General features: G+C 45.9%; 1 protein-coding gene across 1 annotated transcript in view; it reads right to left on the bottom strand.

The window, feature by feature from the left end:
- Window positions 1-4,704: 4,704 nt before the first annotated feature.
- PKNOX1 (PBX/knotted 1 homeobox 1) overlaps window positions 4,705-22,328 on the bottom strand; it is a 45,252-nt gene continuing 27,628 nt past the window's right edge. The window contains exons 10-16 of the mRNA XM_081088526.1: window positions 16,268-16,396; window positions 12,174-12,250; window positions 9,642-9,814; window positions 7,549-7,756; window positions 7,358-7,428; window positions 7,050-7,180; window positions 4,705-5,587 (exon numbers count right to left, since the gene is read on the bottom strand). Of these exons, the coding sequence (XP_080944652.1) occupies window positions 7,398-7,428; window positions 7,549-7,756; window positions 9,642-9,814; window positions 12,174-12,250; window positions 16,268-16,396 (618 nt within the window). The 3' untranslated portion in view covers window positions 4,705-5,587; window positions 7,050-7,180; window positions 7,358-7,397. The remainder of the gene's footprint in view (window positions 5,588-7,049; window positions 7,181-7,357; window positions 7,429-7,548; window positions 7,757-9,641; window positions 9,815-12,173; window positions 12,251-16,267; window positions 16,397-22,328) is intronic.

The following is a 22,328-nucleotide window of genomic DNA, read 5'->3' as shown; positions in this document are numbered from 1 at the left end:
TCCAACTAAAGCTTCCAGGGGTGGGGAAACCTGGCTCAAATAGAAAATCTCAGAATGAGAAAGGCATCGGACTTCTGCATCTCCGGCACCTGGAGGCTGGGAGACAAGAGCGGATTCTAAAGACGTCGGAAAGGAGAAGGGATGGTGGCCAGATCCTTGGTGCAAGCACATTTCTTCCTTAACAACAGAGAGGTGTATAGATGTCACCGAGGCAAGCGACCTTCTTGCTAGGAAAGCACTGGAAGATGAGAAAGTACAACACAGAAGAGAAAACTGTCTCCCCCAGGGGAGGTCGTGGAGGGCCTGGAAGCCACAGGTTGTGGTTGAAAGGGCCCAGGAGTGATGCTTTGAGGGGCCAAGGAAACAGGCTATCCATGCAGAGTCCCAGCCGTGGGGGGCTGGGTGGCCAGGCACTGCCTGCCTTATGCTCCTGCTGGGATCTTGAAGCCCATGGCATGACAACGCTGCCTGGAGTTGGGGTCACTGTTGATCTACTTGGCATCTACCCCTTCCTCCTCCTCATTAGTGTGGCCTTGTTGCCCTCCACACACAGCCGTGATGGCTGGGCCAGGTGGGGACTTGCCGCTGCCTGGGCATGGCCTGGGTGGACTGAAGTGTCCCCTGGCGGGGGGGTGGGGGGGGGCATGGATATGCAGCCTACAGTCCTTGGCTCTGAGTCTCCGAGGCAGGGAGCCAGTGCTCTGGGCTCAGTGGAGAGTGCTGGTGTCCTCGTGCTGTTTGCTTAAAAAGAAAAAGGCTTGCTGGGCCAGTGTCTACCAAGAACGGCAGTGAAAGATCACATGTAACCTACCTGAGCAGCTTGCTGTCTGAGCAGCACACTGATCAGAAAGGCATAGATGCTGCTCATTACCACTGAGTGGGTATTTAAATCAGGCCCTGAAACACTTTTAGGAACACTGGTTTGCAAATGAGTCATTTCTTAAGCATTTTAATAACAGAACAGGCATATAACTTTTATGGTTCAATCTGGCTTCTGTGATTCTGTTCAAAACAAATCTGGCCCTTCCTCCTGGGACTGGGCAGGCGTCTCCTTCATGACTGCCTCCCTGGCTGATCCTGGGCCTTTCTGTGGCCCGTGATGGGGTTGGACTATATAAGTAGGCATGCAGAGCCGCCTTGCTGCCTGCTCACGCTGAGGATGGCACTGCACCCTGGATGAAGCAGGTGTCTTGACTAGCAGTGGGCTGTGTGCAGCCTACTCCCAGACTCCTCTGAAATGCCTTCCCTTCACCCAACAGCAAAGTAGGGGAACAGCCTCAGGCTCCCTGCGTGCTCTTGTGAGTTCACAGGTCAGCTTTCCCTAGAAACTGCTTTCTCGGCTTCCCTGGCTCCATTCAGCCATGTCTCCTCCAGCCCCCTGGCTGTTCTCTGACACACACCCTAGTTTGCAAACTCAGAGCTACACTAACACTCCAGAACAAACCATCAAGGGCTTCATGACTTCTGACATGGATTGCTATCCTATCTAATAAAGAGGTAATATGCAAATTGACCATCACTCCAACACAAAGATGTCCACACCCATGTCACAAGATGCCCAGCAGGGGAGGGCAGTTGGGGGCGACTGGGCCAGCAGGGGAGGACAGTTAAGGGTGACCAGGGTAGCAGGGGAGGTCAGCTGGGGGGGACCAGGCCTATAGGGGAGGGCAGTTGGGGGTGACTAGGCTGGCAGGGGAGTGGTTAGGGGCAATCAGGCAGGCAGGCAGGCAAGTGGTTGGGAGCCAGCAGTCCTGGATTGTGAGAGGGATCCCAGATTGGAGAGGGTGCAGACTAGGCTGAGGGACACCCTCCCCCTCCCCATGCACAAATTTCATGCACCGGGCCTCTAGTGTTGAAATAATATCAGAAAAAAATTGAGTTAACATACAGAAAAATATTTTTAAAATATACCTAAATTGCCCTAACCAGTTGGCTCAGTGGATAGAGCATCGGCCTGTGGACTGAAGGGTCCCAGGTTCGATTCTGGTCAAGGGCATGTACCTTGGTTGCGGGCATATCCCCAATAGGGGCTGTGCAGGAGGTTTCTCTGATTGATGTTTCTCTCTCATCAATGTTTATAACTATCCCTCTCCCTTCCTCTCTGTAAAAAATCAGTAACATATATTAAAAAAAATAATAATTTATAAAAAAGAATATATACCTGATTTTATCTACTAGCCATTTGCTAAAAAAAAGTCTAAGCAACTAAAGTTACCAACCTAATAAAAATGCTCCTTTCGAACCTGCTGGGATAGAGTTTCTCCCCATACCATAGCCATTATTGGGTTTTATGGGCTCAAATAGAAAATCTCAGAATGAGAAAGTCCTCAGACTTATGTGTCTCCAGCACATGGAGGCTGGGAGACAAGGGAGAGGATTCTAAAAGCATCTGAAAGGAGAAGGGGTGGCGGGCAGATCCTTGGTGCAAGCACATTTCTCCCTTAACAATGGAGAGGTATACAGATGTCTCTACTGAGGCAAGTGATCTCATTTAAATCATGATATAAAACACAGAAATATCTGTGCAAGGTAACCCTTTCCAAATACTTCTCTATGCGAAATCATTACTCAATTATTCAGTCATGTACCACTAATCAGTCCTTTGTAGACTAGCTGGAGATCTTGTTGAGACAGGACATTCTGCGCCTGGGGTTGGCGTGATGGAGACAGGGAGCCTCCTAGAGCAGCATGCTCTTCAGCAAGTCACATTGGCTGAGATGCCATAGTACTACAGCTTTGCAAATTTTAGTTTAAAAAATGGTACAGCCAACTTAAGTCTCAGTGAAGGGGATCTAATTGTAAAGAGCTAAAATAATTTGTGCTAAGAATTTCTACGTAGAGTGCATAAATATAATATGCATTATTTAGGACATCTGCATAATGCAACAAAAAGTGAAACTCTAAACATTTAATCTACATTTCTTACATTAAGAATTTGCTATATCATTACTTATTAATTAACCCTTCTCTTTCAAGATAGAATTTTGTCATGAACAGCAATTTTGACCTAGAATGAACCTTAAAAACCAATTTATTTCTGCTGGGGTCCAACCCCAACGGGTCCAGGGGTCCCCAAAGGTGTGGACGGAGTTCTGGTTAGGATCTCCAGGTTCTCCAGTGAAGTTCTGGTTAGGATCTCCAGCCAAGTTCTGGTATCGATCTCCAGCAAAGTTCTGGTTAGGATCTCCAGCCAGGTTCTGTGTCCATGTTCTCTTGCTAGGTTCTCCAGCCAGGTTCTGTAGCCATGTTCCCTCACTAGGTTCTCCAGCCAGGTTCTGTCCAGGTTCTCCAGCCAGGTTCAGTCACCAGGTTCTAGTCAGGTTCTCTTGCCAATTTCTGTAGTCAGGTTCAGTCCAGGATCTTTTGCCATGTTCTCTCCAGCGAAGTTCTTCTGTCTCTAGGTTCTGTGTAGGTTCTGTCTTCTTCGTTCTGTCTTCTTCGTTCTGTCTTGTTACATCTGTATTTATACCAGTTGATTCCAATCCTATCAATCTCTATTCCAAAGGTTAGGGCGTTTCTTATCTCCATTCCAGGGAGTAAAGATTATGTAGCTTAAGGATGATTGTTCGTAGTTAAAGTGATTAATTACCCACCTGGCACTTAGTTAAGAGGTTTTATTCCCTCCCTAACTTCAGGGGAAAATCCTTACCTGGGGAAACAACCTTTCTCAGAGACCTTGGTTAAAACACATAGTGCCAAGAAGGTGAGCAAACATATTAAGAACAGTATGCCATATATGCCAGGTCCCTTGAAACAGCAAGCATGGACTGGCTCCCAGCATATTTCCTTTTATAAACCAATTCCTTTCCTTTTACAAAGGAGGCACTTGAAGCCTGGAGGTGATGGTCAGGGCTGGACCTTACCTGGGTGAATTTCACATCCACCCTCTCACCTCCGACATAAAGGAGTTGGAGGGACAACACTGACTCTGTTTTCTGTCAAATCTATCAGAATACTTCCTGAAACAATATACTTCATCCCTGCGAGTGCTAATCTCCAGCAAGATTTGAAATTTTAGCTGCACTTGTTAAAAAGTATTTAACGTCTTCTGACTCACGTTAGCCTCTAGTTATACAGCTTTGGGGAGTTAAAACCACTCTGAAATGTTCTGCCTGGGCATGTAGTTTACAACAGGAACTATGAAAGACAATACCTTACTCATAAGTCATAATCTTCTCATTACTATTGAAATAATTAGATTTATGATAAAATACCAACCCCCTCCCCGCCGAAAACAAAACAAAACATATAAAACAAAGTCACAGGCATTACTGGTTTTTACAGGCTGAAGGCTTGGGCTCATTTTTTCCTGGAAAACCAATGACTAACTGAAGTAACTGGATTCTTAAAACGAAATGGCTCCAGTGTGGGGTAATCTTAATTTTTAAAATGTGCAGGGGTCACCACAAACCCCAACTGTCACCAGCAAAACATGTCAACAACTTGAATATATTATTTGAAATGTAAAATGGCTCAATGGTTGAGCGTTGACCTATGAACCAGGCGGTCAGCGTTCAATTTTTGGTCAGGGCACATGCCCAGGTTGCAGATTCAATCCCCAGGAGCGGGGCGTGCAGGGGGCATGCAGGAGGCAGTCAGGCAATGATTCTCTCTCTCCCTCTCCCGTCTCTGAAGTCAATAAAAAAATATTTTTTTAAAAAGAAGAAAACATCCATAAAGTGTGTTTCTATTTTTAATTTTTTTGCTTTGATAAATCAATTGCTTCACAAAAATCCCCTTTAAAGACAACAATCCAAGAAAACATATTGTTACAGTATTCACGTTTTAAAGATTGTCAGTTCATAGACCAAACATAATTAAAACAAAGGAAGATTGCTGAGTCATTTCTGTCACTAACTGCCAAAAATCGGCCTGTCACACCTTCTGGGTTTGTCTAAGTTTGAAAAAAAAAGTGCCTCAGCACTCTTCACGCAGGTCAGAGTAGAGTCACCTGAGAGGTGACACAGAACTGATTCCTTTGCACACGGAATAAATGCTGAAACGTATCTTGCCTTCTGGAACCAAAGGTTGAAAGCTGGGTTAGTCCATCAGCTGGAGTTGTTTGGGTGCAGCAAAGCCGGTCCAGCTATCTACTCCAGCTGAGCAGCAGGGACAACATGCTTACCTGGGGTCTCAAAACATTCAAAAGCATCCTTCATAAGGAAAGAATTGAACAACAAAGAATCTGTTTGTTTACAGTAAAAATTCAATGGAAGAGGTACTTTCACAGGTTCTCTCCAATGTCTGGAAAACGGGTGTTGATAAGGTGGAAAATGACAACAAGCATACTGGGCAGTGGTTTTACGACCCAAACAGCCATGTCAGGTGTTAATAAGGGAAGATGTTAGAAAAACCTCAGGTTGTGCCTATCCATGCCAACACTCTCTCTAAATTACCTTTGCCCTAGCCCCTTGAAGGCAGTGACAAGAGCTTAGGGCTAAGAACACCACTTCAGCTGCACAGGCGCACGCCTTGTCACTGGGCACATAAGCTGAATCCAGGCCAATGCGAACCCTGACATGCCGCATCCAAACTGACGCGGTGTGTGCAGTCTCGGCTAACATCTGCTGCCTCAGTGCCATGGTTTCTGGTGGGGAGAGAAACAATGACCTGTAAGGAGCCTACATTCCCTCACTGTTTTTCCTAAACCAACGAGCAGGGTGGCCCAGAGGGACAAAGGGCGGGCGGGGGGGGGGGGGGGGGGGGGCGGGCAGGGCTGGCTTCCACAGATCCTCATTTTGTGAAATCCAGCAAAGTAAGAATGTAAGTAAAGCTAAAATGATCTTTGAAAGTTATGTAGACTTAAGATATTAAAAAATGTTTATAAATAAGAAATGCAAGTTACTTTAAAATGGTATGCTCTCCCCAAAGAGTTGCCAGTCAAGCTTTTTTTAAAGCTGCTGAAATACTTTAAAAGAAAGTTTTATTATTTCTTTCTGCCTTCTAGGTTATCTAGGAAGCACTTTCCTATGATTAACTTTAATTAATAAATTTTTAAGGAAAAGTCAGTCCCAGAAAAAAATCTGCACTAGCTCAGCATACCGTTCAAAGTAAACCTGGCCCAGAACCAGTTACTGCTGCTGAATCTCAAGAACTAACGACCTTCCCAACCATGAGACCCTCCTTTGGAAACACGCTGAACTCTGGGTGTCACAGGTAAGATTCCATACAGACTTCCTCTCTGAAACAAGGCGCCCTGTTTTCTCTCTGAGAAAAAACCCCAATGGCAAGAGACCAAATGAAAACAACCAAAGTAAACAAAAAACCTAGTCTACAATTTTGATGCGTCTTGGCACCAGGAAATGGAAGTCCTAACATTATTCCAAATCTCTGGAAATTCCAGAGGAACACATACAAGGAGAAAACCTCGGCCCAGGACCAAGGGTAACCTGTGTGGCCAATAGCAGGAGCGTGCACCGCTTGTCAGCACAGTCCCGGTCACTTCATGGGTATCTGCTATAACTATGACACGAAGCTGAATGTTTGTGATTTACCCTAGCTCTGAGCCAGAGGGACAGGGCATTTTATATTAGTTTATAATAAACATTCTATGTATAACATATGGCTGACTAAAAAATTCTAAAACACACAGCTAACATGGTATAGTCACCATTTAACTGTAGTCAAATTTAAATTAGACTGAAATATGTATGGTAAAAACTAATTACTGGCTACCATTTCATTTAAGTCCTACTTAGCAAATACCTTTAGATATATGTTTAGATTAAGTGGAAAATGAAATCTGAGCATTTACATATAAACTAAAATTTGACTACATATCAAAATTTCATTAAATAATTGTTCCTTTTGTAGTAGTAAATGTAAATTACTACCCTAGCTATCTTGGGGCAGGTTCATTAAATTTGGTCAATTCATAACACTCCAAATTGAAATAGTAAGCATGTATGATTTCTTCTCTAGAAATTTTATCCTCAATATAGTCATAATCCAATTCATAACGAATTTATAAAAATAGCTTTTTATCCAATAATTCCAGCAAGGTAAAAATAGGAGTTTCTTTTTATATATAGCAAATGAAACAGGCTCACTGACTATGAGAGAACGTAAAGGTACTGAAGTTGTTGTACATTCACCACAGAGTCACACCAGTCTATGGCCGTGTCTTGTCCACCTCGCACTGGCGGTTTTAAGGTGCAGAAGCTTCTTTCAAACCTGTGGGCTACACAAAGAAGTCAGCCCTCGGGGACCTGCTTTAACCACAGAACGCATTAAAACTGCATAATTATTTTTTATAAAAGTTCCTTAATCTACTTAGGGGATCATGGGGGCTTGTCATTTGTCACATACTTAGCGTTAAACCTTTAAAGAATGTCCTTGAAGACCCACGCGCACTCACTTGAAAGAAGTTGCTGCACCGTACAGACGCCTTGAGCTTGCTATGAAATACAAAAGTGCACTCTTCTATATCTACATACAAAACAGATCAGAAATAAAACTGTGTAAAATGTTTGCTGTGCAAACTATAAAAAGCCAGGCCCGCCGCCCTGGGTCCTGGCGCCACCCTGGGTCCTAGGCGCCCTGGCCTACTGCAGGGAGTCGCTGTTCTCCAGAACCAGCCCACTGATGTGGGTGGGGGTGAGTGCGGCCCCGCCAGCCCCTGGGCTGTCCACGGACTCGTCCTCACTCTGCTCCGCCATCATGACCTGCTGCACAGCCAGGGTGGCACCGTCTGAGGACAGAGACTGGAGGCTGTCCACATTCATGCTCACGGGCGTGGTGATCGTCACAACAGCTCCTGTGGCAAATCGGCAGAACGCAGTGGTCACTATTCAAATTAGTGCTCAGTGGAGAAAACAGTTAGCCAACTGGGTGCTATTTGCTCATGTGACCTCTCATTAAGACCGTGTGTTTCTGGGATGCTCAACAGGGGTTTAAGAAATTCTAGAATTGGCCTCAGGCCTTGCTGAAGGTCTCAGGGGTCGGGATGGAAATAGTGCCTCAAGGAAAACAAAAGAGACCAGTGAAGGCAGGAGAAAGGCCCACACAGGCATAAATGGGGAGACAAAGAAAAGGGACATAAGGTCAGAGTGAGGAGACCAGTTTGGAAGGGACGCGCTAATCCCTGCCTTTCTTGGAAACGACAGTGATCTCACGTGCTCACCGGTGAAGTCTCCAGTGTATTAATACCCAGTGTATGAAGTGGTGAAAGCAAGAGGAGACACCACTGGATATGTTACATCTGGGGAAAGAGGCTCACTCACTCGTGTCTGTGCACAGAATACCTCCGCACAAGCGCAATGGGAGCACGTACAGGAAACTGGAAACAAGGCTGTCTCCTGAGAGGACTAGACGCCAGGATGGAGGGGAGATTTATTTTCACAGGATATTCTTGTTTTTCCCCCCAACAGACAGGTACTGCCTTTTCTTTTGGAGGAGGAGAGGGAGAGAGGGAAAAAATACCTTTCTAATTATTGGATTAAAAGAGAAAATAAGAACTGAAAATAGCAATTATTTGAATATGGATGTAGGATCACTACATACTAAAACACACATGAGGAAGCCAAAGGTTTAAGAGCATACACTGCAACTCAAGAGGAGTTCAATGGAAACCAAATAAGCCTGACTTACAGCCCACTGTGAGGGCTGTCCCAGCCTGGGCCAGCACGGCTGGGAATGTATGCCTTGAGCACGGGGCAGAGGACGGACGGGCATGTGCGCGTGAGGAAGTGACCTGGGCTGGGGAAAGGACCATCTGAGATTACAGAGCGGTGGCCAGCACTCTCTAGCCAGAGTGGACACGCCCGATGCACGGAGACTGGGTGGAGCACTCCTAGGTCTTGCATGACTGTAAGGGGTGATCAGCCTGGGGCTGAGCAATGCTGGGAATAAGAACCAATCCCAAAAGCAAGACCCAGAACTAATAGAGGATGGAGTCAAGCAGTGACTGTAACTGTGCTCTACGATTCAAAACGTAGGCAGACCCGGGAGGGACAGAAGGACTCACACGGCACTGCTAGAGACGAAGACTACCAGGTCTAACACAGAGAGCGCTGGACGGGGTCAGAGGGATTAAACACGCAGAAGAAAGAGACTGGCGCCGCCGACGGGTAGGAGCAGAACAGTCCACACGAGACAGAGAAAAGAATCCAAAACTTGAAAGACCATCCGCAACTGTGTGGCCTGTAACCACTAACGGGCGCGGAGATCAAATATATTTGAAGAAACAATGGCCCAGACTTTCCTGCCTTAATAACAGCTATGCTGCCGAGTGAAAAAAAGTAAGACAGAGAATGAAAAGAACACCATCAATATACATTTAAAAATATACGCATACTAGACAGAAAGATGTGCATTAAACACGTCAGAGAGGCTGTGACGGGCCAAAGAACCGAGGGGACTAAAAGGGTAAATAAAGAGGGCGAAGTGCCAGGTGGTGAGAAGTGAGTGGGAGGGAAAAGAAAGACGAAAGGACACAGGACACAATGCGCTGTGGACGCTGGTCTTGGTGTGGGTCATGTTTCATACGCTGTGAGTGTCTGAACACACAGGCCCCAGGATAATGCTTCCTGAGTTTCAGATGCAGAAACAGACAACTGCACACACCTTGGCTCCTGTTCCCTACACTCACAGGAAGCGACAGTGCTTACGACTCACCACCCGCCCTGCAGGTATCCCTGTACCTTCTGACATGGCGAGCTCATTGGCTGGTGGCTGTGTGGCTCCAGATGCAATGGAGTCGGGCCAAAACCTCTGAACTGGTCTGTTCTGAGCAGTTTTCTTCTTTGTTTTTGGAGTTTCTGAACAACTAGAATCCAACATCGGCTGAAGAATTCTTCTTCTAGCATTGATGAACCTGAGCATTGAGGTCGACAAAGGAAGAACTGTCATCAAAACACCCTTTTTAAAGACCTTGCAGGAGCAACAAAGTCCTTCCAGTAAATAAGCTGCTTCATAAATCACACAAAGACAATCAGAGTAACTCATATTCCCTATGACAACAGGTATTTAGAATATGGCACACATATTCTCTAAGTGTCCACAAAAACAGGGCATGCTGTTTTTAAGATAATTCATTTAAATAAAAACCAACACCTCCATAGTAGCCCCTTTAAAAAAATGCTTTTATTGACGTCAGAGAGAGGAAGGAAGAGGGAGAGAGAGAGATTCGGCTGCCTCCTGCATGCCTCCCTACTGGGGATCGAGTCCGCACCTAGGCATGTGCCCTGACAGGGAATCAAACTGTGGCCTCCTGGTTCATAGGTCGACGCTCAGTTACTGAGCCATACTGGCTGCGCAAAGGTTACTTAACTTTAAAACCCTAAGACTCAAGAACATGTAAAATTGCCTTTGAACACATTCTAATAACAAAGAGACTGACTCCGCAGAGCCTTCCTCTGCGTCAGCCTTCAGTCCCTGTAGCACAAGCAGGACTGGACTAGGAGACCGCCCGACAGCCCTACAGCCCCCCGATGCCAGCAGCACCTTGGATGGAACCCCACTGTTCCTTTCCAGTATCTGCTTCCTTATTCTTATTTAAAGTTGCTATGAGGCATAAATTTAATTTTTGTGAATGTGAAAAAAGAAAAGTCACCAAGAGAAAAAGTAGCTATAAATATTAAAAGGCGTTAGAAAATTTAGACTTTACAAAAGTCATGTTATTAAACTGTTACTCTGTGTCTAACATTCACCTCAATCAATCAATCAATCACTATCATGACTACATCACAATAGGAAGTTTCAACACAAGGCTGCACAAAAACAACAGGATACATACAAGACATTACAAACACCACAGTAACAATATATTTGAAACCTTCAGATTTTTGTTAGCACTCTATACTGAAAGAATTAACAATAACAAGAAATAGTATGGTCTACTGTTGCTACCCAGATAACAAATACTGGCTCAAGTGTAGGATAATATAAATATTTAATGCAATGCTAAAGCATGCCTCCTGAATATTTAATTACATAAACTGGGAGATTTTATCATTTACATTGGAACTTCAAATTTGTTTTAACAGTTAAAATAAGAATATAATCATGTTTACAAGTGGTAGAATTTATGCCATTTTTACATTTTTTAAGAAAATATATATTTTTATTGATTTCTAAGAGGAAGGGAGAGGGAACGAGAGATAGAAACATCAACGATGAGAGAGAATCACTAATTGGCTGTCTCCTGCACGCCCACTACTGGGGATCGAGTTCGCAACCTGGGCATGTGCCCTTGACCAGAATCGATCTGGGACCTTTCAGTCCTCAGGCCAACGCTCTACCCACTGAGCAATACTAGCTAGGGCGCCATTTCTTTTATGCATGTCAATTTTATTAAGTTGACATCACTTCTTATGTCTGAATAATAAGTAAACAAACATGAGATGAGTGACTGACAAAATCTAAGTGCATCCTAGACCTTAGTGCCACTTAGTAATGTGAACAGCTCTGACCGAAGGGAACACACGTGGTCATGGTCCAGGTGTCCCCAGTCACATGTGACACAAAAACCAGAGCAGAATGTCTCATTAATAATCATCACCTGGGCATCTCCCCCACCCCAGGCGCTGCTGTGGGGCAGGATCACCACACAGATGGCAGAGGACTGCCTCCCCCAAAGGGACACAACACAACGTTTCAAAAGGTGGGAGAGCTGCAGAGGGGCCATCAGAGGTCAGGATACCTCATCTCGGTTGTCCACCACCTGGAAGCTTAGCCACGAAAACATCACATTTCTGAATGAATTCGGGAGCTTGGGAGTAGTAATGCAATATTGGAACACATTTCTAATCGGGCAAGCAGGATATAAGCAAAAAGCCCACAATGAGATGTTGAGCATGAAAAATGTAAGTTGGAAGTGTGTGCTGAGCCCTGGTCAGGTGGGTCAGTTGGTTAGAGCATCATCCCAATACACCAAGGTTGAGGGTTTAATCCCCCATCAGAGCTCGTACCAGAAGCAACCAATAATGCATAAGTAAGTGGAACAACAAATCAATGTCCATCTCTCTCTCTCTCTCAAATCAATACATTAAAAAAAAAAAGTGTGTGCTGATTTATTCTTAAGTATCTACCACTATTTCCAGCACTCTGAAAACAGGGTATTGCTAGTTAAAAGAACTCATATTTTCAACCAAATTTTACTAGATATTAGTGTCAGTGTCCCAAGTGCCCTGTGATGTTTACAGGCACGGGTTTGGAACGTGGGTGTGTCTTACCAGTTGTTCACTTGCAGTAGTGTCAGATTTGTCTGAGCAGCGATCTGCTTTTTCTCATCTTCTGTGGGGTAGGGATGCTAAAAATAAAAGGGGTTACTATGAACTTCAATTGTTAAAAGGAACTCAGGATTTTCTAGGTAAAATCCAGGCATACAAATAATCACTTATAAACAACGGACAAGTACCAATCAATACTACTTTTCAGTTAAAAATCTGAGTCTCATAGGTTTTTAGAAACGCCCAAGCAGAATGAAGTGTCTCCTGGCTGCCCAGGAATGGCAGCTGGTTGAAGCCCAGGCTGGTCAGACCTGTCAGCCTGAGGCTCAGAGATGACAACAGGAACACTGCCCAGCGCTACCACCTTGGGCGCTGTTCTAAGCACCTGACATACCTACAGCTTTTGTGTCAACTTGACTGAGGTATAATTTATGGGCCATAAACTGCACCCATTTACAGTGGATAAATGGTGGGGTCTGGACCCACAAACCTCTGACACAGCAGGTTTCTCTCACCTCCACACGTTCTACAGTAACTCACTGGTGCCTCACCATCACCTCTGAGACACTGTTGTCACCTTTACTTTACAGATGAGGAAGCTGAAGCATGGAGAATTTACAACCCCCCCCCCCACCCCGCCCCCGGCTGGCTCTGTGAGGTGGCAGACAAGGAGCCAGGTAGGCTGCTCTCTGCCGTCACTTCAGGTGGCAGGTCTCTACATGGGGACCTTGAGGAGAAACCAACAATGGATGCACTGACATCTTCTAAGGCTTTTCAAGAATGATCTCTGAGAGGTTCACGTGTGCTGTTGATAAAGAAACTAAACGGAGTGGGGGCATTTGTTATATTTCTCTTTCTATTATATATGGTTAAAACATTTCACTTTAAAAAAACAGAATCAAAACAGAAGTGAATTTCAAAATATAGAGAAGTACCAAAGGAAAACAATTTCTGTCTATGGTGATAAACCATTTATCCAGGACTGATTACTGTCCACAAGCAGAAACCAATAAGATATTTACTCTAAAACCTACATGCACTGAAGTCTCTTATTTCAGACCAAGTGGGACCCCAGAGAGTGAATGGCACCAACAGTCAGGAGGTGGGTTATTCAGGTAGTGTAACTGGTGTACACACCCTTGTTTATCATGCTAACTAGCTGCATAATATTGGGTGTGTTTTTTTCCATTTTTATTTTAAGTGAACACAGTCTGTTGGAAAAGTCGCTGTGCTTGTCAGTGACAATAGAGCAGCATCAGGGAGATCTCAGCAGCAGCCTACCTGTTCCCTCCATGCGACGGCAGCAACTCCATTTGATTCTATGAGTGTATGGCCCCGAGTTAGATGTTATGAAAACATAAATATTGCTCTTGCACTTTAAAAAGCTCATAAAATGAAGAGGGGACAGGAAACAAAAGTGCATAAACCAGCCCAGCTGGTGTGGCTCAGTGGCTGAGCATTGACCTATGAACCAGGAGGTCATAGTTTGATTCCTGGTCAGGACACATGCTCGGGTTATGGGCTCGCTCCCCAGTGGGGCGTGCAAGAGGCAGCAGATCAATGATTCTCTCTCATCATTGATGTTTCTCTCTCTCCCTCTCCCTTCCTCTCTGAAATGAATTTAAAAAAATATTTTTAAAAAGTGTACAAACCAGAAAACACCAGTAGTAAATGCTGTCCTGGAGTGTTAAGAAAACTATAAGGATAGGACAATATTTCAAAAATACAAGGGCAAGCAGAGATAGAAAATACTTCATAGGAGGAAAAATGTGGCATTTTAATTGAATATATGAGCAGGGTTATTATTTTAGAAATTTTTAAAGGAAGCTTAACAGGAAAACCAATCACAGTTATATTTATTGGTTATAATAATCACAGTATATATATATATATATATATATTTTTTAAAATATATTTTATTGATTTTTTGCAGAGAGGAAGGGAGAGGGATAGAGAGTTAGAAACACTGATTAGCTGCCTCCTGCACACTCCCCACTGGGTATGTGCCCGCAACCAAGGTACATGCCCCTGACTAGGATCCTTGAGTCTGCAGGCCGATGCTCTATTCATTGAGCCAAACCGGTTAGGGCAAACACAGTATATTTTAAAATGTCTATTCTTTTTCACTTACTACCATCTACCTGAAGCTTCCTAGTGTACACACCCTTGTTTATCATGCTTACTAGCTGCATAATACTCCATCAAATTGGTAGGTTCTAATTTACATACTAACTCATTTCCCTTTAGGATAATGAATATCATTATACCATTTTAAAAATACATATATATTATATTGATTTTTTACAGAGAGGAAGGAAGAGGGATAGAGAGTTAGAAACATCGATGAGAGAGAAACATCAATCAGCCGCCTCCTGCACACCCCCTATTGGGGATGTGCCCGCAACCAAGGTACATGCCCTTGACTGGAATCGAACCTGGGACCCTTCAGTCCGCAGGCCGACGCTCTATCCATTGAGCCAAACTGGTTAGGGCTCATTATACCATTTTATCTGTAAAAATATTTAATTTTCTTGTGAATTTTTTTAGGACGTAATTCTAGACACGGTCACACTGTTCCTTCCCCTGACACCTGTTGCCATGTCCTGCTGGTGCAATAGCCTAACAGAGAACAGCCACCAGAGAAGGGAGGAAGCTGGGGGTCTAGTGCGCAGGGAGGGGCAGCCTCAGAGCCTTCAAGGTTTCCCCTCAGGAAAGGGAGGGATCTCCCTCTCCTCCCAGGACTGTTCAATGACATCGCAGCTATCAGGTCCCTGGCCCTCAGGGATGGAGCCCAATGCCAGTTAGAGAAAAAGGGGGCACAAAACAGTGACAAGGGCCTAACCCTGGGGGAGATGAGACGACTGAGACCCGGGTGTTGGTCTTGGGGCTCACAATCGGGGTGAGGATGGAGACAGGTGCCAGGAGACCAATGTAAGCCTCAGGCCTGGGACAGGGTGAAGGAAGAGGAAAGGCATGAGGAGACGCGGGCCTGAAAGACACCTCCACTGACGGCAATAGCACCAGGACAGCGACAAAGAAGCTGGGAAAGTGAGGAAGTGGCCATCAGCTGAAGACATGAGCAGGTGACAACGACGGCAGTGAAGTGGAGGGGCAGATCCAGGGGCTAGCCCAGCTCTTAGGGACAACCCGGGACCAGGGCTGCTCAAGGAGCAGGCGGCCACTGCACCCGGAAAGAGCTGACTGTGGATGGAAGTACCTGGCTTGAAAGCTTATTCATGAGGCTGCTGGGCAGGCCTCCTTTCCTTCTGTCCCTCCAGCACCCTTGCTGGCTCTTCCCCTGCCCGAACATGGCTATGGCTCAGCAGGGAGCATCTACTTCCTCTGTCCCCACCTGCTCCTGACAGCTGTCCCGATCAGTCCTGACTGTGGCCACTGCACTGGGAGTCACTTCTGAGAGCTGCTCTGGGTCACAGGCCTTCCCTGAGGTCAGTGGTGTGAGGACTGAGGGCTCAGTCTGGTAGAGTGAGCCTGTCCCATTAAACCCACCGACACGTGTGTGCTTCCTAAGACAAGGCATCTTCACAGAGAAGACATGGCCACCACCCTGTGAGGAAACCAGGGGCTCAGACAGAATGGGATGGGTGGGTGCTGCCTGCTGGCCCAACTGTATCTCAAGTTCAACAAGCCATCTGCCGACTGCTGTGTCCATATGCCCAACTTTCCAGCTCTACCTTGGGGTTTCTTAGTGACTCTTCCTTAAAAATCCAACATAGAAATCATTGCTCTATACTAAGGTTTTGCCCAAATGCATCTTTTCTCTGCCCACTTCTCTAATTAACCTCACTCACCCCAGTCACCCTTCGCGAGTAGCTTCTCTAACATGCAAAAGACTAGTATGAGCTGAATTGATTCTCTTTTTCACCAGTGGTCCCCTCATTTATTTTAAGTTTAAGTGATGTCCTCCATTTTTTGGTAACCCTCCCTTCTGTCCCACACTCAACCCACATGGACAGTTAACAAAATACAGATATTAAAAACCAGGCCTATTAGCATGTACAGGCAACTTTTTTCTAGAAAACAAGCCGGAAAGAAGCCTGGCGGAGGGTGTCGCTCTCCGCGAGGTCATGTGGTCTTACCCCTATGTGCTGAAAGAGCCAGGACCGCATCACACTGGTGGCGTGCTTTGGCAGAACGCCCCTCTTGTTCTTGGATGAGCCATCGTCTTGATGCAAGATACTCAAATCTTGGTTTAACTGTAACTGAAGCTTTTAAACAATTGGAAGATAACGTTAGAGAGCACAGACAATTATGACACCTCCAAGTATCTCACGACTTCTGATGGAGAAAATACCCAAGGATCTTAGAGATAAGGGACTTAACTTCCAGTAGAGGCACATTCGCTGGAACCCTGTTCAGGCTGATTTTAGGCTTTGGTTCCCTCTGTCTGACAACTACTTACACTAGTGCCTCAGCTATGCAGAGGCCCCGCGTCTGGTGAGGCAGATGGGATGGATGCTGAGAAGGTCCCTGCGCTGTTCACCTGCAGACATGTAGCCCCGTGTCTCTCATGCAACACCTGTTCTCATCTTGCTTCTTCCAGGAATGGATGTGATAACACCCAAGATTTAAAGCAACCACTGAGAATGGACAGGGGAGCTGAAAGCACCCCTAACTAAAGGAGGCCATGCCAGCTGAACAGAGGGGAAGCAAACAGCAACACACAAAGTGCAACAGAGAGATCACAAAGCGACGGCTGTGGTGACGGCCTCTGCAGGGGCCTCCACAGTTACTGGGAACAGAACTCCCCCACCCCTGAGGAAAGTATACAGCACTTTCTGTCATTCCATTTCAATAGGAAAGGTGCACACAACAGTTCTTAGATGAATGTCTCCTGCAAACCTGAGAAAAGACTTGATGTCGCCGGCCCTGCCCGGGCCAGGCATGTTTCCCGGGCTCAGCCTCTCTCCCAGCCTGCCTGCAGAGAGGGTGTCACAGTGGTCACTGCAGGGACCAGGGAAGAAAACAGATGCCTGGGACCCTTGAACAACGCGGGTTTGAACTGTACGGGTCCTCCTATACGCCTGCGCATAAGTGCAAACACGGGCTGTTCAAGAGTCCACTGCACGGCTCGCTAGGGCCTCGGCATGGACACACCAGGGGCATCTCTGCTGCTTCCCGTGCTTTAATTCAGAGCTTACATGTGAATCTCACTCTCCAGACAAACGAGCATCAGCTTCTACAGGTCCGTTCCAGTAGAATGTACTCATAAACATAGTTTAAAGGATTTGGAAATTCACTTTTTCACCATTTTATTTGTATTTCCTCTGGATTTACATCATTTGGGATATATTCTTAGAAAGCCAGAACACCAACATCTAAAAAGACATGGAATTTATGACTTGAAGGAGATATGAAGACCACTAATTGTATCTAAAATTTCTTAAAATTCAAGATATAACTGAGGGCAGAATTATTTTTTGGAATGTATTTGTTCGTTAAAGGAGTGAAAGCAAATGGTATTAAGCACCACCTGTATGCTAATGTTCATGTACAAGGAAAAGAATGAAAAATGCACTTTTAAAACTAATTCCAAAGTACCAGGGCCAAAATTTAGCTTGTTTGCCCTATCTGTCCCCATTTAATATGCGATGTTCTTCATGAAACCTGACATGTGCTTCAGGGTTGCTTTTCTGTGCCGGTTAAAGCAAAGGCAGGCTCATAAATAGGCTACGTGACAAGGGACGGCCCGTGACTCCACTTTGAGGATGCCTTCGGAGGCGCTGGGGACGCCAACCAAGGCCAGAGAGAAGAGCATGTAAAGGCCCATTCACCCTACTAGGCTCGAGCAAAGCCTGGGACTGGACCAAACATGGGATTTTTAAAGCCTAGGAAAGTGGCTGAAAGTCTGTTTAAGAAGCAGTAAGGCCCTCAACTTCCCCCCATCATCCTTGGCAGATAACTACTCTGTCCCCATCCCCTGCAGGAGGCTCAAGGTTCCTTTCCCAAAGAAACAGACCAGATGTTGCAGATTTGGCACATGAGCATGGCTGGAGGGTGGGAGTGAGGGGCAGGGCTAGAAAGAGGGGTGAGGAAAGTCTGCACACAAAACGGGAGACCCCAGTCTCTCCTGCCCCTGACCTATGCAGTGATCAGAGAGCCCTTCTCCAGAGAAACTAAGGAAGAAATGACTGAGGGCTGGCAGAGTGCCTGCCACAGCCCAGCGCTTGACAAGCACCAAACACCTTTCATGTTTACATGGAAAAGGGCAGCCAAGTGTCCCCAAACACTTGAAAGAAAGCCTCCATCACAAAAAGCAGACACCAAAGTGAATAAACTCTGAGATGCAGAGAAAACAAAAAATATGCCGAAATCAAAGAAAACTTCAACCACCATGAACCAAAAATAGGATGCAGGGTAAAGGAAGTAAAGAAGAATATTAGAAATTAAAACAATGCTGAAGTTTTTAAACTTTATAGAGGGGTTTGAAGATAAAAGAAAATCAGAAAGTAGGCAAAAAGTTGGCAATGGGAATACAAATATAAAAATTCACAGATATCAAGAGATGGTTCATCAAAGGACTTGTATGCATGCATATACGCATAACCAATGGGCACAGACACCAGGGGAGTGAGGGTATGAGCGGGGATGGGGGGTAGGGGGGGCAATAGGGGGATAAGAACACATATGTAATACCTTAATCAATAAAGAAAGAAAGAAACAGCCCTAAGCGGTTCGGCTCAGTGGACAGAGCGTCGGCCTGCGGACTGAAGGGTCCCAGTTTTGATTCCGGTCAAGGGCATGTACCTTGGTTGCGGGCACATCCCCAGTGTGGGGTGTGCAGGAGGCAGCTGATCGATGATTCTCTCTCATCGATGTTTCTAACTCTCTATCCCTCTCCCTTCCTCTCTGAAAAACATCAATAAAATATATTTTTAAAAAAAGAAAGGAAAAAACGAGATGGTTCAGAAGGGCTAATGGTCAGTTTAAGGGCCCTAGAAAAAGAATGTGGGGAGAATGGCTGTCACAGAGAGTTCAAGGAAATGTCCCAGAACATAAAATATGAAGTCCTTCTGCAGTGCTCAGCACCAAAAACTTTGAGAAAAGAGAAGCATCTAAAAGAGGGGAAAACGCAAGATTGGAAAACAGAGCTACCACCAAGCTTCTCAGAGGCAGCCCTGTCACTGGAACACATGAGGAAATGCCTCCCCATCTCCGGGGAAGTGACTCTCACCTGGACCTGCACATGTACACAGACTGCCTATCAAGTACGGGACCAAAATCAAGTGACTTTTAGATTTGCAAAGTCTCAGCAAAATGTACTTCGTATGCACATTTTCTCCGGAAGTTATCAAAGGGGGCAGTAAAGCCAGAAAGTAGAAGATGTGGGCTCCGAGAGAAGGGGATCCTCAAGGTGGTGTCAAAGGAAAGGCCGAGGATGTGTGCTACGCTGGCCCTGGACAGAGCAGCCTGGAGACCGGACACCAGGAGGGCCGAGAGCTCCGGGGCGGTACTGGTCCTGATGTGTTACCCAGGCTGGGTGGACGGGGAATCACAGAGAATACTGGAGGATTTGGCCATCGATACCAGGGACACTGAGCAAAGGGGGGAAAATAAAATAGTGATTAGCTCGGGGAGAAGCATGCATCTGAACTGGAAAAGTGCTGCCACCATGGTTAGACACTCAGTTCAGTAGAACCCAGTATTTACATGATGTTAACACTAAAAACAGACTTGACTATAGTCCATTCGAAATGAATGGGGAGGACCTGTCTTTTCACATGTCCTGGCTCCCTGACCACTATGAAGCCAAAACTAGATGTTCTAAGAGGTGAGTTAAAAGAAAAGGTCATTATTTATAAACATGGAGGGAAGAAATAGAAGAAATGGCTAAAAGACCTGACAGTGGTTGTCTAAGGCCACTGGGGGGCGGGAGGGAGGCACAGAGGGCAGCACAGGAACCCCTGCCATCTGACCTGAGCCTTTCAGCACATTGGACACCGACCTATGACATGGCAACTTGACTAAGATAGTAGAAGTAAGACTGCCAGGCAAAGTGGAGGGGAGAAGGGGAGGGAGAGACATCAACTTCTCACTGCTTGGTTGCTTCTCCTTTTCTCAAAAATGTTTTTAAATGGGTTTGTATTAGAAGTATAATAAAACACTTTTCCCTAGAAATGCAGTAGGAAGTCAGAATCCGAACCACGCCCACTTCCCCACCGTGCAGATTCTTTCCAGGGAGCTGGGCGATGCTGGGCTAAATTCCCACTCCGCCCCCCCTCCCCTGCCATGTGCACCCCCCTGCCCCACAGTGGGCAGGGACCCGTCCTGGGGGGGAGGGATGGGATGGCACAGACACATCCAGGACTGCCACCACACTGCTGTGCCGCCGAGGTCCACCTGTGTAATGCCACCACCAGAGTAACAAGAGTCGTGATAATACCAATTCTCTGGACAAAACCAACCCTGAGAGTTTCTGACACAACAACAGAAGCACCTGCTAGTATATTACTCACTCTAATTATCTGAAGCATAAGAACCCAAACTTTGCCCAACAAAAAGAAGAAAAAAATAGCCCAGAGCAGCCTAAACAGCTGTGACAGAATCATACATATGACATCCTGGTTTTATTCAAAGAACACCCCACCAAGGCCTCTATCAGGTCTATTCTTCTGTTAGAAACCTGAGCAGCTCTTTTCTCTGGCTTTCCAGCCAGCCACATGGGAAGCAATAACAACAGGGAGGACAGGACAGGTAAGGACAAGGGCAGAGTGGGGCACCGTGGCCACTGTGGACCAGAGCAGGGGCAGCACCCAGGCAGAAGCAGGGAGGTACCCTCACTGGGGATCTGCCAAAGGGACCTGGGGAGTGATGTCACATTAAACATGACAAGGTGTTCTACTGAAATAATCCAAACTTTGTATGTTTGCTATTTAAACTAGTAATTTTTGTCTAAGAAAATTCAGTTAATTAGGAAACTTCCTTTTCAAACAGCAGGACAAATGAACCTCTAGTATATAAGTGAGGCATTTGATTTTTAAAAGTTTTCCTCTAAGAATAGCTCACTTTATTTTTCAAAAATATTTTTACTTCCCTAACCGGTTTGGCTCAGTGCAGAGAGCATCGGCCTGTGGACTGTGGGCTCCTGAGTTCGATTCCAGTCAGGGCATGTACCTTGGTTGCGGGTGTGCAGGAGGCAGCTGATTGAGGTTTCTCTCTCATCGATGTTTCTAACTCTCTATCCCTCTCCCTTCCTCTCTGTAAAAAAATCAATAAAATATATTAAAGAAAAACATTTAAAAAATATTTTTACTGATTTTTAGAGAGAGAGGAAGGGAGAGAAACATGGATGCTAGAACAAAACATTGATAGGCTGCCTCCTGTAGACACCCCATACCGGGGATCAAGTCTACAACCTGGCCATGTGTCCCCACCCGAAATCGAATCGGCCATCTTTCAGTGCAAGGGATAACGCCCAACCAACAGAGCCACAGCGGCCAGAGCAAGAACAGTTCACGTTAATACAGGCAGCACTGCAAACCAGGCCCTGCTATGTGCTTACAGCTACTGTAACGGGAAGCTACAGGGAAGAAGCCTGGTCGAGGACCCAGGGCCAGCATGGGTGGGCCTAGCTCCTCTCACCTCCACCCCTCTGCTTACCGGGAAGTCACCCAGTCTCTGAGGCCTCACAACCACTCAGCCCTGAACAGCCCCAGTGTGACTGTCCAACAAAACTTTCCATGAATTCAAAGACGGGAACCCCAGACCGGCTGTGCCGGCTCACGCACACCCCAGGCCCCCTCAAAAACACCCACATCCCCAAGGCGGGGCCTCAAAGTGGTTAAGAATATAGAAAATATCTGCACAGGCCAAAGACAAGCAACTAACATACAGAGGGAATCAACGCTCTTAAATAGAACGGGTAACAGAAACACTTTCTTATTTAAACCCAGCTAAATGTAAAAGTATTTGCGTGTATGAGTGAGTGCGTATGTGTGAGTGTGTGTGTGTGTGTGTGTGTGTGTGTGTGTGTCCAGAACTTAGAGGGGTCTGGAGGACCACCAAGTTCAATCTCATCTTACCAAAGACACAGAGAGGGTAGGACCATCCCAAGGTATGGGCATGTCACTGCATTTCCAGCTGTCGCTTCTGCCCTGGAAGTGCCTCTGTGCTCTGGGAGCTAGTGGGCCACAGGGAGGA

Source organism: Myotis nattereri (assembly GCF_964212035.1).
Source record: "Myotis nattereri genome assembly, chromosome: 3".
In the NCBI taxonomy this organism is placed as follows: Eukaryota; Metazoa; Chordata; class Mammalia; order Chiroptera; family Vespertilionidae; genus Myotis; species Myotis nattereri.
The sequence above is the reverse complement of the archived record's forward strand: the minus strand, read 5'-3'. Positions and strand labels throughout refer to the sequence as shown.